General features: G+C 34.9%; 1 protein-coding gene across 1 annotated transcript; it reads right to left on the reverse strand.

The window, feature by feature from the left end:
* Nucleotides 1–250: 250 nt before the first annotated feature.
* On the reverse strand, nt 251–12025 carry LOC132303772 (protein unc-13 homolog). The gene is made up of 5 exons (XM_059801188.1): nt 11411–12025; nt 8588–9454; nt 5217–5672; nt 1740–1929; nt 251–1661 (listed from the first exon to the last, which is right to left on the reverse strand). Exons 1-5 carry the CDS (start codon nt 11951–11953, stop codon nt 736–738), a joined length of 2982 nt encoding a protein of 993 aa, XP_059657171.1. The 5' UTR covers nt 11954–12025; the 3' UTR covers nt 251–735.
* Nucleotides 12026–15689: the final 3664 nt, after the last annotated feature.

Here is a 15689-nt window from a genome sequence, read left to right on the forward strand (position 1 = left end):
GTCTCTTTTTCAAGAGGGAGGACGAGAGCTTGAGTCTCACCAGGGTCAACGTTGTGTGTCTTGCATTTACTTCCGGGAAAGGCATAAAAAAAGTGCCGATTGATGCTACTGTACATCCCCAGTTAGTTCTACAGCCAGTATTCCATGAATATTATATATATATATATATATACATACACACATAGTAGTATACATATGCGTAAACATTATCTAATAGTGGAAGAGATATCCAGAGCCATAGAAAACATCATAAAGGACAGCCTTACAAGGCATGCTGATAACAAATACTTACAAATCAACAGAATGCCTATGTTTTATAGGAATACAAATATAACCTAATACATCCAAACGGGAAAAGGAAGAAAAAAAAAATGAAACGCATAGAGGAAGAGGACTCTTAGATGATTTATCTAGTGAAAAATAAATAAACAATAGCATTAAAAGGATCTAATAAAATATAGAAAATGAATAATAATGAATCTCCACCAACCTTTCCACAAGCAAGCCTTTGGAAACCCCCCCTAGTGATCCAAACGGCAGTCTTGACTCCAAAATATACAAGAATATGCCACTTCCAAAGGCACCCGTTGTTCCAAGGCCCCAAGCCAAGCATGGCACGAGGAGCATACCCGATAAATGCATTAAATACAAGCAGAACTGCACAGAATGTCGTTCTGCCAAATCGATTCTCATACAAGTTGCCTTAGTTGCAGCGCACCATGCTATCAAGTTTTATCACAGTTTCTTAGGCAAGTTGTAGGTCTTCTTAAGAAACTTTGAAGCTGCTTCATCATTCCGGTAACACAGAACACGCAGGAGCGTGTTTGGCTCAGTTGGGTTCCACTGCCCCGAGGTTGGAGGTAATGGAAGTCTTGATCTGGCTGAAGAGCCATATGTTTCCAAAGTCAAGCGTCTGAATCGTTCAACGAGGCCCACTGTATCTGTCCGGAAAAGAGGAAGGACATTATTCACTGTAGTTGAAAGCTTAGTGATCAATTCAGTAGGCAATCCGTCCCCATTTGCCCAGAATAGATCTTTAAGGTTCTTGTAATCCTCCTCTATAATTTGAGAGTCTTGACGGCTAAAAGCACGAAAGGGACCACCAGCCAGCAAAACCAGCAAGAACCCATCCAACGAAGCTCTCATTATGTCAGCAATAACCCTTGTACGTACTCTTTCATGTAAAGTGTCTGATATGGTTGTCAAGTTCTGCTCGAGCTCTTGAAGGAAAGGCTCTATCCTAGAAGATGATGGTTCTCCCACATACAGACCATCCCATAGAACGTGACTCAGATCATGGAAAATGATTTTGTAACCAACTGCCTCAGAAAGTTGCTGAATCCCTTCCACACAAGCAGTTGGTGTCAGCTCAAACTTTTTCCCCAGCCCATTTGAGAAGTCTTCTGCATGAGCCGATTCACAGTTCCGCAAATGGGTGATCATTCTCTTCTCCACAACCTCTAATTCTGTCCGAATTCGTTGCAAAGTGTTTATACGAGCACATAGCTGTGGTACTCCAAAGGAGTTCCCTCCATTCATTGTTGCAACCTGAGAATTCCTCCGCTGAGAGTTTTGTGACTTCTCTTTCTTCTTCCATAATTTTGTTTCTGTGGTACATCTGGTTAATGCTGGCATAGTGGGAACAAAGGTGTTCCTTGATCCTACATATCAAATCAATAAACAGTTAGTCCAGAAGCTAAAAATGTTAAGCCATGTACCAATCCTTTTCGAATAATTACCGCAGCCAGATTTTGCCTTGCTTATGTAATACTGGAGACATCTGTCAAGGCCAACCATCAGGTCAGGAAGCAATGCTGGATGCATTGGTATTGGCAGTTGGAAAAATGCATCCAAAGTTTCATCTATAATTTGCAGGACTTCAACTGCAGATGGAGCAAATCCATCTTGATTTGCTCGTGGATTCCATACCTATAAAATATCAAAGGACAAAGTTAGATTGTGTGAAGCCAATAATTAAAGAGGCAATCTTCTTCATTCCCGCCACCTCTGCAGAAGGTGTCTTCCCTCCTTTGGATTATTGGCAGGGAGTGCAAAAGTGGTGCTATTTTTTTTTTTTGGGTCATATGAGCAAGGTTCTTCACTGTGGACATCAAGTCAAAACAAGATTCTGCAACTTTACAATCAAATAATATCTTGGACTGCAAGAAGAATAATCTAATATTTCAAGAATAATTTTATCTCATTCCTGCAGCTTTGTTGGCAGATTGACAGAGCAACCTCAGGAAAAAATTAAAAAAATTGAAAAATGCTAATTTGATAACCAAACTATTAGCTGAAATAATATGCTATAGCCACTTACAAGCCTATAACAACTTAACATGGTGTCCTCGTTCTCATTTTTAGTGGCAAGTGGAATGCATCCTTCCTAACATAGTTCAGTATGTAGATGTGACATTCCTTTTGATAAGTCAGATGTCAATGTGATAATTGGCAATAAATATAGGTGATGATAGTGCATAACTATATCACCAAAGATGCTATTTCTGACTATATATTTTCAAAATATGTTAGGAAGCTTACTGGAAGAATTGTAGGCCAAGACACTAATTTGATTTCAACAATAGAATCACCTCGCAAGCATAATTCAGAGTGGAAAAAACACCAGAAAATCATTAGGACCTCACCATTCAGGATAGACCTGAATATGCAACTTAGTATTTTCAATTAATCGTTGGATTCTTTTGTAGTCATTCTTTGTACAGTTGGTTTTCAGTGTTAACTTCTTCGTATATGCTTTCCCATTCATGAGTTCATAGTTTAAATTTAACAATCATTGAAGGCTCATTACAATCCAGCTGTAGAATAATGTTCTTTTCTTATTATTCGAGCCAAGCAAAATGCAATTAGTCCAAGATTGTATGGCATTTGATGATCTAATCACCCCTTTCACAAATTCTTTCTTCCCTGCTTTTATACTCGTCTATTGAGTTTTAATCATTTGCTTTCCACTGATTAAGGGATGAGCTAACAAACCATGAATTATAGTAAATATAAAAGCAACTGCATATCTGCATACATTGAATTCTATTCTTGACACCACCAAAGGTTGTAACCCAGTGGTACTTCCTCGCCTTCCAAAGTAGAAGGCGAGGGTTCAAGTCCCCATAGGAGTAAAGTGGGTGTGTGAGTTTCTTGCCATGACAAAATAAAAAATTCTACATTTGACACCCATGTCCAATTCTACAGATCATAGTGAATTGATGAGCCCGCATCTCCACATAAATCTGCCCTCCACTTTTTGTTTCTTCCTTTCTTCCCCCATTTGTCTGAATTTGTCCATCAACTCCATACAATATCAAGAACAAACTGATAAAACTCAGTTCCCAAGCATCCTCACTACACAAAAGAGCAAACTCAGATTCCCCTTTAATTAGGCGAGGATCAAAATTACTCAAATCCAGATATCATACGATCGATAGTCGAGCATTTGTCTCACCACCATCCACGTACCAAAAGGGAAGGTAAGAGTAAAAGGGGAAGAGGAGGGTGAAGGAGCAATAGAACCTGACCCTATAGCTGAGAAAATAACCATCTAAACGCTATCACCAATCTCTCCAAATGAAAATCCCCCTTCACAAAATTGCATAATCTTCAAACTAAGCCCAGGAAATAGTGATTAGTGATTACAAACAGATGTCAATATTTCCAGAAGATGTAAGATACCACTGTTCAATTGTCATTCCAAAAATTCACACCGCTGACTCCTACATTAAATCAACGCATTCAACAAATTACAAGACCTTCCATTATTACTTTAACCCACCAAAAACTTCCTGCCAACTCCATCGGCTATAAAATTTGTTACATCACACAACCACTTCTTTCCACAGAACACACCTTTCCTTAGCAAATCATGGAATAAGTTTATCCAGAAATGCTTGATTCATACTCATCAGGATCCAAAGATACAAGTTTACAAACCTAAACTCTTAACTATATAGTGATGTTTAAACTTACCCCCTATTATGGCCTTAGGAAGTATCTGTGAAACTTCATTTCAACTGCTCAGCTACCCAATGCATATACAATATCGTCCTTAAGACACCAAATATTTTGTAGTACCATCATCCATATAATCATCACAAATACTTTACACTAATGTTATCCAATCAACTTACTTTAAGTGATGTGGGAGAATTACAGGGAGAATGATTTTCAGTTTCCTTATAGAGCCTAACTAACAATTTTCCCTTAAACATTATTTTTCAGTTAGGGTAACTTATATCTTAGTACTAGCAGATACAATCACTCAAGGTATCATGACTTACATCATTATCCATCCTCTAACACATGCGTATTGATGACAAATTTCGAAATCAATAATGGTATCAATTTGTCCGACTAATTACTTTCTACTTATGTTGTAATCAGACCCCAAAGACCGGATCAGCGCTACCGAAATAAAGTAGCTCAGAGAAATGGGTCTGGTAATCGGCCTTGGATAAAGAAGTTATAGAATTGTGAGAGAAGATATGAGAGCCAATTGACAAAGATCAAGAATAAGAAGAAGAAAACTTATGGAAAAGGTTTTGTGCAGCCAAATGATAGGAATATATATATATACACACACACACCTTTTTTTTGTTAAACATCAACTATATGAGTTTGTTTCACCCTCTGTAATGGTGAACATCATTTGTGCACCCAAATGCTAGTAAGAAGACTTTGTTAACTTTTCAGTATTTTTGTTCGACTCACTGATTGTAAAAGGTGATCCTTTGCAATGACTTAGAGATATTTCCATAACAGTGACTAGCAGTCCTTCCCTTTTCAGGTGTCAATTTAAAGGCCATCACCCACTCCCATCTATGTGAAAGTTGGCAGGGTTCAGAAGGATATAGATCTGATCTTTGGCATTATTTTTGCACAAGATAGGCTCTCAAACTCAAACTAGCATTCCGCACACTTAGCAACCTGATGTTTTACCATTGCACTAAGAAAAGGCAATTGCTCCGGTAAGGACCAATTTGGCACTCAAATTTTTACAATTTAAGTTCTCATCAAATGTAGCCTAAATTCCTGTATGAGCACGGCACTGAGCTATAGCATTTTAAAAGTACTTTTTAAGAGTAAGTTTTAAGTATAATAAAATAAACTAGAAAAGATAATGTAACTACTAATTTTTAAGCATCAAAGTTCATATGAAAAATTTACAGATAGGCAGAACAACAAAAAATGTAAAATTAGTGGTATACCTCTTGCTGTAGACTCCTGTCAACCCATTCCTTCAGTCTGTCAACTCTCACCTTAATCCACACATTAACCAGACTGGCTATTGTAGCTTCAGCTTCATAAGGAGGCATCTCACGAATTATTGCTTTACCACCATCATCACTGTCCACAGAATCTTCAACAGCTATCTGCACAAGATCTTTCTCCAACTTATCTGCAGCTCTCAATACTTGAACCACATCCGGTGTCAACTCCGTTATCCCCAAAACGAATTGCTTAAGCTCATTCCCGTAGCAAGCATGAAGGGTGGCAACAGCCACACCTGCAGAGAAAGGATGCCATCCTTTCAGTATAGGACTGAATACCTCCTTCTCATTAGCTGCCAACTCGCCTACATCTTTTGCAAGGATGGCAAGAACAGGAAGAGGATTTGGCTGGTTTCTGGATGCTCTCCTGCTTGAATCTGCCTTTTCCATTATCTGTAATTTGACATTTAAAACGTCTTTTGTCACAACCCCAGTAGTAATAGACTGTTAATCTAGTAACTGTGTGGTTACATTATTATACTGAACAGGAAACACATAATGGGGGATGCACTGTGTTATGTGTAACTAGTATGAGCATTTTACTTTTAAAAAACAACATCAGAGAGCATGAAATACTCATGGAAGAAAAAGGAGTCAAAAGAATTTTTGAAACCTCTGTGGCAATTGCCATTGTCAGCTTTGTCCAATCAGTTGTTACTACCCGTTGGACAGAGAATAGCCCCAAGTCATATGGCGTGTCGGCTTCAATCACTCAATGTGTGTGATTGCAGAAAGACCATCAGCTTCACCTTATCAATCTACATTGCTTCAATACTTTGTCAATCGCATGGGTCTCTAACAATATCAGTTGAAAATGATACAAAGAAGGGTATAGGAATGGCAGTTCGGCAGGAGGTCAGGTATCTGAAATTTCTGCCCTATTATTTATAGGAAAATAGAGTGATCATGGGAAAAGCTTTTAGGTTCCAATTGAATTTTGGAATATGTTGAAGTACTAAGTACAGAAATTAGAAATTTTTTAAGGTAGTTCAAATAAATTAATTTAAGAATTCTAATGCATATCCTCCTCTTCATTCCCAATTTCATGTTTCAAACTCCAGATACAACTAGTTTCCTCCACCATCTGAGTCAGAATCGTCTTTACTCATCAAGTTTGCAGCACCAATTTGATGAACAAAAGAAGGGTGGGTGGGAATTTTGTCACAATGGAAAAATGAGAAGTATTGTGAAGGTATTCAAGAATATGACAGTGACTAAATCTATAGTAAAATATCAAGCCACGATATCATCAAAGACCTTGAATAAATGCATTTTCACCTACCAGTATCCTCTTAAGATACTTGTGGAGCAGGTGACAATACTAGGCCACCCTAAAATCTGGTTTTGGCTTTTAAGACTGGTCACGTCCAAGGTCTGCCTCATGTCTGTTAAATATAAAGAAAAAAGGGTTTAGGTTAGCCAAAGTACGTGTAAACTGAGACAAAGTTCAGGATTGACTTGTAGTAGTTCCAACTGATGGAGCAAGATTTTAAATCCTAGGTGGCTAGATATCATGGCACATCACATAACAAAATATCGAGCAAGATTTTAAAATGAACACATTATCACAAGTCAGGAATCAGTTGTTTGCTGTTTCCCTGGGATAAGTACCAAAAGAAATGATTCCCGACTTGTTGATAATATGCAGGCCTTTGAAGGAAGATCAATTTAAATTTGAATATAGACTTGCGGGCCTTGGCATAGTGGTAAGGTTGCTCCATTGTGTCATGAAGGTTACGAGTTAGAAACAGGAAATAGCCTCTTCGCATGCGAGGTAAGACCCTTCCCAGACCTGTAATGGTGGGAGCCTTGTGCACTTGGCTAGTCCTTTATTTGTAGGTATGATCTAAAATTTGGTCAGATTGTAGGATTTTCCTCATAGATATGTGTCAATTTTTGGGGTGAATCTAAATGATCTTTTTCCATAACTAATTTCGGTTGACCAGCACACATACATGGCTAATTCTTTGAATTCAACTTACCCCCTTTTTAAATTGAGGCAGATTAATCAAGTAAACAAAAATAAAATAGAAAGGTACCCAATAAGCACAATCAATTGGTATTCTGGCTTGCCAGCAATCTAGATCGGTTGTGATTGATGTGATAATCCAAATTGTTGTGATTGGTGCTTGTGGGTTTTTATCCCCTATATAAGGCTTCTATTCTAAATGGTGTCGGAATCGTTAGAGCAATCCTGTCTGTGGCAAAAGAGGAGGTTTTGCGAGCTTTAATTATGTGGTGATGGCTGTTTATGCAATTGAAGGTATATACGAGTAGGAAATGGGGAAACCAGGTTGTCGTGGACTAAGGAAGTTAGAAAAATTCGATATAAAGATTGAGACTAAGGAATGTCCTCTAATTCGATATCAGTTCTTCAATTAATTAGTTTTTCTTCAATTTTAATTTCCTCAATCACACTAAGGATTGAAGAACTGATTAGAGAGAGAGAGTTTGGTCTGGCCAGCTTGGGGGGTTTGATGGAAGACCAGAGACAGAGAAAGAAACAGAGAAGGTCAGTGTGTGAGCATTCTGGATGACAAGAGAGTTTTAGGAAAACAGACTGCATTAGAGAAGTAGAGTTTTAGAGTGACTGGTTTAGAGAGAAAATTAGTTTGAGAGAGAGTGGCATGCAACAGAAAACTCTAAGTTAACGAGAGGGCAAATGCGTCTTCTCACAAACAACACAAGGTTAAAATTTACATTTTGATATTTTAGTTTTGTGACATGAGTAACAAATGGGGCTGACAGGAATTTTTTTTTGATAAGTAAAATGTATTAGAAAGTGTTCAAATGGGGAACGCGTCCCAAGAGCTATACAGAGGCCGAAGCTAGACGGTAGCAGACAGTTTGTTATACAAGTATAAACTAGAAGGGACCTAAGTGATATTATTTGAAATAGAGGGGAATCGTGTGTAATTAAGACTAACAAGAGGGTAGGGCTATTGTAGTTTGCCCTTATATATATTATAGAAAGTGTAGGGAAAATAGTCACCCCATGTCCTGAATAATTTTCTTTTATTTTTTAATTTTTATTTGGTTGCATAATGTTTGATATCGGAATCATCCGTTCATGTCATATTTCAACTCTCAGTCACATTCACTTAACAGTATCAGGTGGTTTTCTCCATTTATCAAGGGTGTTGGGAGGTGTGCATGGATGCTACCTAAATTTTAATATTATTCTGATAAAGTAGTTGCACTTAGACTCAAACTTGCATTCTCACATTTTAGAGCTCAAACATTACCACTGTAACCAAAATGACATCGACTACATTGGATCTCATAGGCTGTGGTGAAAAAGAACTTGCCTGGGCAAAAGCAGTGCGAAGTGATGATCTGATGTAAGTGTCAATCCTGCTGCGAGCCACATCAACTTCACCTTTTCTTTTCCTTCGATACTCATTAGATATATCTTCAACTAAGATCTTGGCTGATGATACTCCCAGAGAAACGATGCCTTCCATGGAATCAATATTTCCACTGTCAAAAGTGTCATGATATGCTAGTAGTCTTTTCTCTGCCCAACCCAATATCGAAGTCAATGTGGAACTCAAGATTTTGGAGTAATTTGAATCCTTCGTTGTCTTTGCATCTTTAGCCACTTCTGCCAATTGACTATCGGCAGCAAAGAGCAGGTCCTTTTCAACTTGACCGGTTGAGACAAAACGGTTAAACAAAACCCATGAAAAGCAAAGATTATGAAGCATTTGGTTAATTCCAAGAATTCCCCAGGTCTTCTTTATGAGTTCCATAAGTTCATCAACTTCCTCTATAATAGATATTGTATCATTAGCATCAAAGCAGGCTTCTAGAAGCACTTCATAGAGTCGGAGATTCAGTGGAATCCCGTCTGCCCAGTGGCATGAATCAAGAGACCCATCAAATGATTTGCAAGCAAGAGACATTACGGCACTTCGTAGGACTTGCATTGACTCATTATTCCTCCCAGTCTCGATAGGTCTATCTAAAGCCACATGAATAATTTGCCGCAGCCGTTGACAAGTAGGGTTGGACTTATCTGTCGGCAATAAAGGATGTAAAAGGAGACCAGCCTCAAGAACTTTTAGGTTTCTCTTTTGCCATGTTTCATATTCTTCTTGATCAGTAAAATCTGAAGATTTGAACTGCTGTAATAACTCTAATGGAAGAACCATTGACTCAATTCGCCTTCCAACCTGTAAAAAATACATTACGAGAACTCTATATTCAACAACTTCTAAAGATATAGTAACTTTTATCTTCAGACTAAAAAGAACAAAGATATAAATATGTAACAGCATTGAAATGCTCCTAAATTTATTTGCACTTCTAGAAATATGTGATTCAATCACAGACAATAATTCAATTGCCACCTGGTTAGTTGGTTATGATTGTTTTTTTCTGTGTCACTTTATTGATAATGAGACAAAAATAAAAATGCCAAAGACCCATGTAATGTTACAGGACCCAAAAAGGGAGACAACGATAAATCAATATTATAGTTCATTAGTATATCAGATTAACAGAGTAACGTCAAGGAGAAAAAACAAACAAAATGGCAACTAAATATAGAAATCATGAAATATAGTAGTCATGTAGAAACTAGAAACTATACCATCACGGATGAAGCCTAGACCAGTGGGTGCAGCTGTCCCCAGTCAAATTTTTTATTTTTTATTTTTATTTTATGTACGTATCTTTGCATGTATCTAAAATCTTAGATACTATGACTCAAATTTTCTTTTTATTTTGATTTTGCATACATTCATATATCTAAAACCAACCCTTATAATTATCAATAACCTTTTATTGTAGCACGTTTTGTTTTTCAAATTTTCTATCATTGAGTCACTCTAAACACATCAATTATTGTCCCTAAGGCGACTTGAACTCTCAAATTTTCCCTCAGAAAGAAAGGAAGATACTACTTGAGCCAAAGATTTAGTGGTATCTCTCTCTTTCTCTCTCTCTCTCTCTCTTCCAAAAGAAGAAAAGAAAGGAGAAAAACATTTTCTGAGTCAATCTCTCAACATTCAATCAGTACGTAAGAACCAAAATTCTCCTTCGCATTATCTTGTAACACTTTGGAAACGTGAAAACTTGTTAACAATTTTATATGTACTAATAATCAATACTTAAGTTTTTGTATTTGTTATTTTAGTTTTTTTTTTTTTTTTTCCCTCGTATTATTGTCCAAACTCCAAAATTGCCCCACTAAAGCAAATTTAGTGCTCTATCACTGCATTCCATGTTTCTAAAACCCAGCTTGACAGTTGAATACAGATCCAAAGAACACCCAAATCAAATCGAGAAAAATCAACTTTAATTCAGAGAATTTGCAAGAATATTAGGGAACGAACTTTGATAAAGTCAGAAAGTCATCTAATTTTCATATAATTCCATTAATTTGACTCAAAATATCAATAAATAATTCAGAAGTTCGCAAAATAGATATAAAAGTTTGACATGTTTTGGTTATTACAAAAAAGTTGATTTGGGCCAAACAGATATTAACATGTCAAATTTAGAATCTTTATAGAGTAAATCCAACATGAGGGTGCTGTCACAGTAAATTTGTGCACTCAATTGATTGAGAACTCATTGTGAGAGCATCCTCCTAAAAAGGAGGAGTTTTTTTCCACCAACTTTTTAAAATTTATAAAAAGAAAATCACAAAAAGTCTAGTATTAATATCTCAGATCCTCAAAATATGCATTGCCAACCTCAATTAAAAGAAATCAAGGGTCTTTGAGTTTATAATAAAAATAACACTAACACACATATTAGTTTATAATAAAAATAACACTAACACACATATTAGCAGGGCCGATCTAGATCACACATTATTCAATACCATTACCAATTAAAAAAAAAAAATGTAACTATCAGAAAGAAGCAAAAAAAACAAGCTATAACTAATCAACTCGATAGCTCAAGCTTCAGATCAAATCATCAAAATTCTAAATTGAACATGAAAAGTAACTATTAGAAAGAAACAAAAAAAAACAAGCAATAACTAATCAACTCGATAGCTCAAGCTTCAGATCAAATCATCAAAATTCTAAATTGAACATGAAAAACAAAATATCAATGCATTATATATAATGTGTATATGAATTGAAACAATTGAAACCCTGATTGAGCTGTGTCACCTGTCCAGCCGCAATCCTCAGTAGAGCCCTCCGAATCCTCGAGTCCGTAGTCTCCGAAACCCTCATCTGAACCCTCATGAGCTCCCCAATTGTCATCGGCTTCTTCACCTTCCCGCCCGACGACGGACTCCCCTCACTCCTCTTCGAAGCGGAGCCCGAATTGGAAGTGGATCGGAGCCCTAACGCCTTCTTGACCTTGGAAGCGGCAGTGGAAGTGATGGATCGCTGCATTGACGGCGAGCTGGACAGCGACGACGGCGAGGGGGACGGGGATCGGTCGGAATTGAAGGAATTGGTAGGAATGTAGGTGAGAGGCTTCCCGGTGGAGGTGCGGCAGGCGGCGACGAAGATCTCGTAGGCGGTGTCGCGGAGGTCGGTGGCGGAGAGAGTGGGAGTGAGGTCGCCGAATGGGGAGGGAAGAGAGGGGGTGGCGGCGGTAACGGCGGCGGCGGCTGTAGTGAGGCTGAAGCGGGAGCTGGTTGTTCCGGGCATGCTCTCTCTCTTGGATTGGCCGAGGGTTCTGTCTCGGAAGAAAGAAGCCATTGTAGAGAGAGAAAGTGGGGGAGAGAGGAGAGAGAGAGAGCAGGGAGAAGGAGTATAAAACTGTGTACTAGATGCAGAATGCTATTTTATTTACTTTTATTTTATTAATATTTGTTTACTTTTACTGGGACTTGGTGGTGATGTGAAATGGACACTCCATTTTTCTAAGGTTTTCAGTTGGTGCACGCGAGAGTCTGTTTAAATAGTCAACTTTTGTTCAAGTAAATTTCGTGGTGTGATTTTGGTTTCAAAAATATACTAGTAAATTTACACAGTCCAATTGGGTTGAATTCTAAATGAATTAGAATCAATTAAGTTTGAACTAATATTAGAATTAAATCCAACCATTAAAATTATATAAGAATTAAACCCTATATAATCGGTTAGATTTTACGGTTTTGAAATTTCTTATTTATATTATATATATATATATATATATATATATATATATATATATATTCATCTTAATTAAATAAAAAATCAAAATCTAACCTTTATATGGATAAGTGCAAAAATATCCTGCTATATAAAAAAATGGTGTAAGAAACTGCGCCTATTAGAAAAATAAAAAAATAAAAATGCATATAATTCCTTATATTATTCATCTTTTGAATAATTTACCCCTATTAAATGAATTCATCGAAAAAAAAGCCCGTTGGTGACATTATGTATATATATATATTTTTAATTCAAAAGTGCCCTTTTGTGTGACAATAATGTCCCTACTAATTTTGTATATATTTCAACACTTAATGGATTTGCAATGTGCCTCAAGACATGTCCAAGGAAAACATTTTTGAGTCTATATGTGTTGCCGTGGTCTATCTCTCCAAAAAAAAGATAAGTGTTATTCACAGTTGCACAAGTGACTTTCCATTCACAGTCGCACATCTTATTGGTTAAAAAATAATTTGTAATTAATGTCTGAAATAAGAGAAGTATGATTTCTCAATCTACTATATACATAGAAAATGAAAGAATTGAAAAAAAAATAAAAAAAAAAATAATTTTTTTTTTCCTTTCTCTTTATCTAAAGAAGAGGGAGATAAAGTGAGAAACCCATTCACATGGTGAGCATATAAATATACATATACATATATATATATATATATATATATATATATATAGTTAAAAACAACAGAAAAAAAAAAGAAAAAAAAAAAGAGAAAAGATAGGTAAGCAAAGAAGAATGAAGGTTTTATATATATACACGTACAAGTAGAATAGAAAAGAAAAAAGAAATATAAAAGTATAATTTGGTCTTAAAAGTTGAAGTTTTATGGTTTCAAAAAAAATAGGAAAGAGGCATTAATTACAACTTCTATAATTAAGTTTTTCAATCAATCAAATGCACTCCTCAAAAAAAATATATATATTCTCTCTCTAAAATATCTCGCCACAATATTCTCTCTCTAATTGTTTTCTCTCTCCAAAATACCTTTTCGTGTTGGCCAATATTATCAATTTTTTTTATTTTTTATTCTCTCTAGAATTTTTCTCGAGCTGCCAATATTATCTCATCTCTAAATGATTGATGTATATTTTCTTGTAATTGAATGAGCCTCCCTTAATTATATATTTATATAATAATAATTATTATTAAATTAATGAACTTGCTTTGATACAAATTGTTATTAGATGAATTTAAGATTTCTATCAAAATTAAAATTTTGATCTAGTTACTCTTTGACTGGACACAAACTCAATTAACACATTTTTATATAAATTGTTTATTTTATTTTATTAATGTCAATATTTTTATCATATCATGTTCTTTATAATAAACAAGACTTTAACATCACGCGAGCCAAATTTTTTTAGTTTACCATTAACTCTTTTTATATTTTCCTAGTTGATTCACTGATCGGTTATGTTTTAATTTTGATATTGTCTTTTGCCCCTTTTCTCAAGGTTAATTTAATAATTTTACCACTAAAATTATTATTTGTCTTTATTTACACAAATTAAAAGGAAATTTTCAAATAATAAGGAAGTAATTATACATTTTGCATATTATGAGAGAATTTTTTACAGTTAACCATTTATATATATATATTAAATGTTTGGTGTGCGTCTCTCTCTATATATACTCCGTTATATAATTATCATTAATAGTTAGGTTGGGTATTTCATTCTTTTATAATTCTATCGTAAAAGTCAAATAGTATGATTTATTGATTCGAAAAGTTTTTTAAGTGCACCCCTAAATCAGGCAAGTTAGCATGATTGATTAGTTGATAAATTTGTTATCATTGGCTCGGCCAATCTTATTCTTTTGAGACAAAGAATAGGCTTGCATTACATTGAATTATATATATATATTAATCTCTTGCTCATTTTTTTTAACCTAATTGTGGATATATGCTATATGGACCCTCACCATTGGCATAATATAATATTGTCATGTCGCTAGAAGATTTTAGTAGCACAATAAATGGTTCAATAATGCTTAATTTAGACTAAGAGTACGGGATTGTTTTTCAACGGCTTAAATACCTTTTTATTTTTAAAATTTGTGTTGAATAGGGATTTAATATTTTACTCAAAAAAACGTAAATAGGGATTCAATATTTTAAGTAATTTTTTTCATAGACAAATTTGTTTTTTTTTTTTTTTTTAAAACAATTACACTTTTTTTTTTTTTTAATAAAGTTGTTACTACCAAATATGGTAACATCCTATTAAAAAATATTGTTACCAAATAAATTTAAAAATAATTATATTACAAAAAATACTTATTATAATGTATCATCAAACATCTAACATGCTTTTTATCGACCACAAATTTTTGACAACTCTACTAATAAAATCAATTTTTTATTTTTATTTTTTATTCCAACAATAACCCCATAAAGGCTATAATATTAGTTTTTGTTAGATTATGTAAGCTTAATAAAACAATAGTTGATTCAAACAACTTTTACATGGTTCGAATTCGTTCAGTTTACGGATTTTATTTTTATTTTTTATTCCAACAATAAAGGCTATAATATTAGTTTTTGTTAGATTATGTAAGCTTAATAAAACAATAGTTGATTCAAACAACTTTTACATGGTTCGAATTCGTTCAGTTTACGTTTTGTAAGTTTGTTTCAAATTTTTATAGAATTGTTAAAGATTAATTTTGTTGTAGTTAACCCTAAAAGGGGTTGGTTTAGTTGGAAAATATTTGAGCTCTTGTGTCTCAGGAAGTGTTGGCTTAGTTAGAAAATATTTGGGCCCTTATGTCTCATGAAGTATCATGTCTCACGATCGAATCCTATCAGGTGTAAACAATTTATGTTCTTCAAAATTATAGTATGTAACAGACTAATATATCATTTTTTTCCAAAAATAGAAAAGAATAGAATGTAAAATTACAAAACTAAAGTGCAAAATATTTTTTTTTTCTTGTCGATGATGGTGTCGAGCTCACATGCACTAAGAAATTATTAGAAAATTCGGTGGTTGTAGCATAAAGAAAATTCAATCCCCAACCTCTAAGATGCAATTTAAGAAATTTGTTATTAAACTGTCACATTAGAACAAAGGGCATGAAGCCTAGTGCTATTTCCTCTTTCTTGCATACTATGTAATTCTGTTAGTCCATTTGATGATTCATCCTTGGTAGGGAAGATCCGTGTAAAAAGATTTGTTTTTGTGGGAGGTCAGAATAATTTTAAAAATTACAAGGGATGTCCATGTAATTAAAGTATACCTTAGGGGAGCTTAGTGTAATTTGTCCTCATTGAGACAG

The sequence above is a fragment of the Cornus florida genome, unplaced genomic scaffold (assembly GCF_030987335.1).
Source record: "Cornus florida cultivar Cherokee Brave unplaced genomic scaffold, ASM3098733v1 CherokeeBrave_3.0.0_Hap2_Chr04, whole genome shotgun sequence".
Taxonomy (NCBI): Eukaryota; Viridiplantae; Streptophyta; class Magnoliopsida; order Cornales; family Cornaceae; genus Cornus; species Cornus florida.

Coding starts and splice junctions, on each gene's coding strand:
- LOC132303772 (XM_059801188.1), bottom strand. CDS start 11,953: ATGGCTTCTTTCTTCCGAGACAGAACCCTCGGCCAATCCAAGAGAGAG. Junction 1,930..5,216: donor ACAGGAGTCTACAGCAAGAG/GTATACCACTAA, acceptor GATATTTTATAG/GTATGGAATCCACGAGCAAA. Junction 1,662..1,739: donor CAAGGCAAAATCTGGCTGCG/GTAATTATTCGA, acceptor TTTGATATGTAG/GATCAAGGAACACCTTTGTT.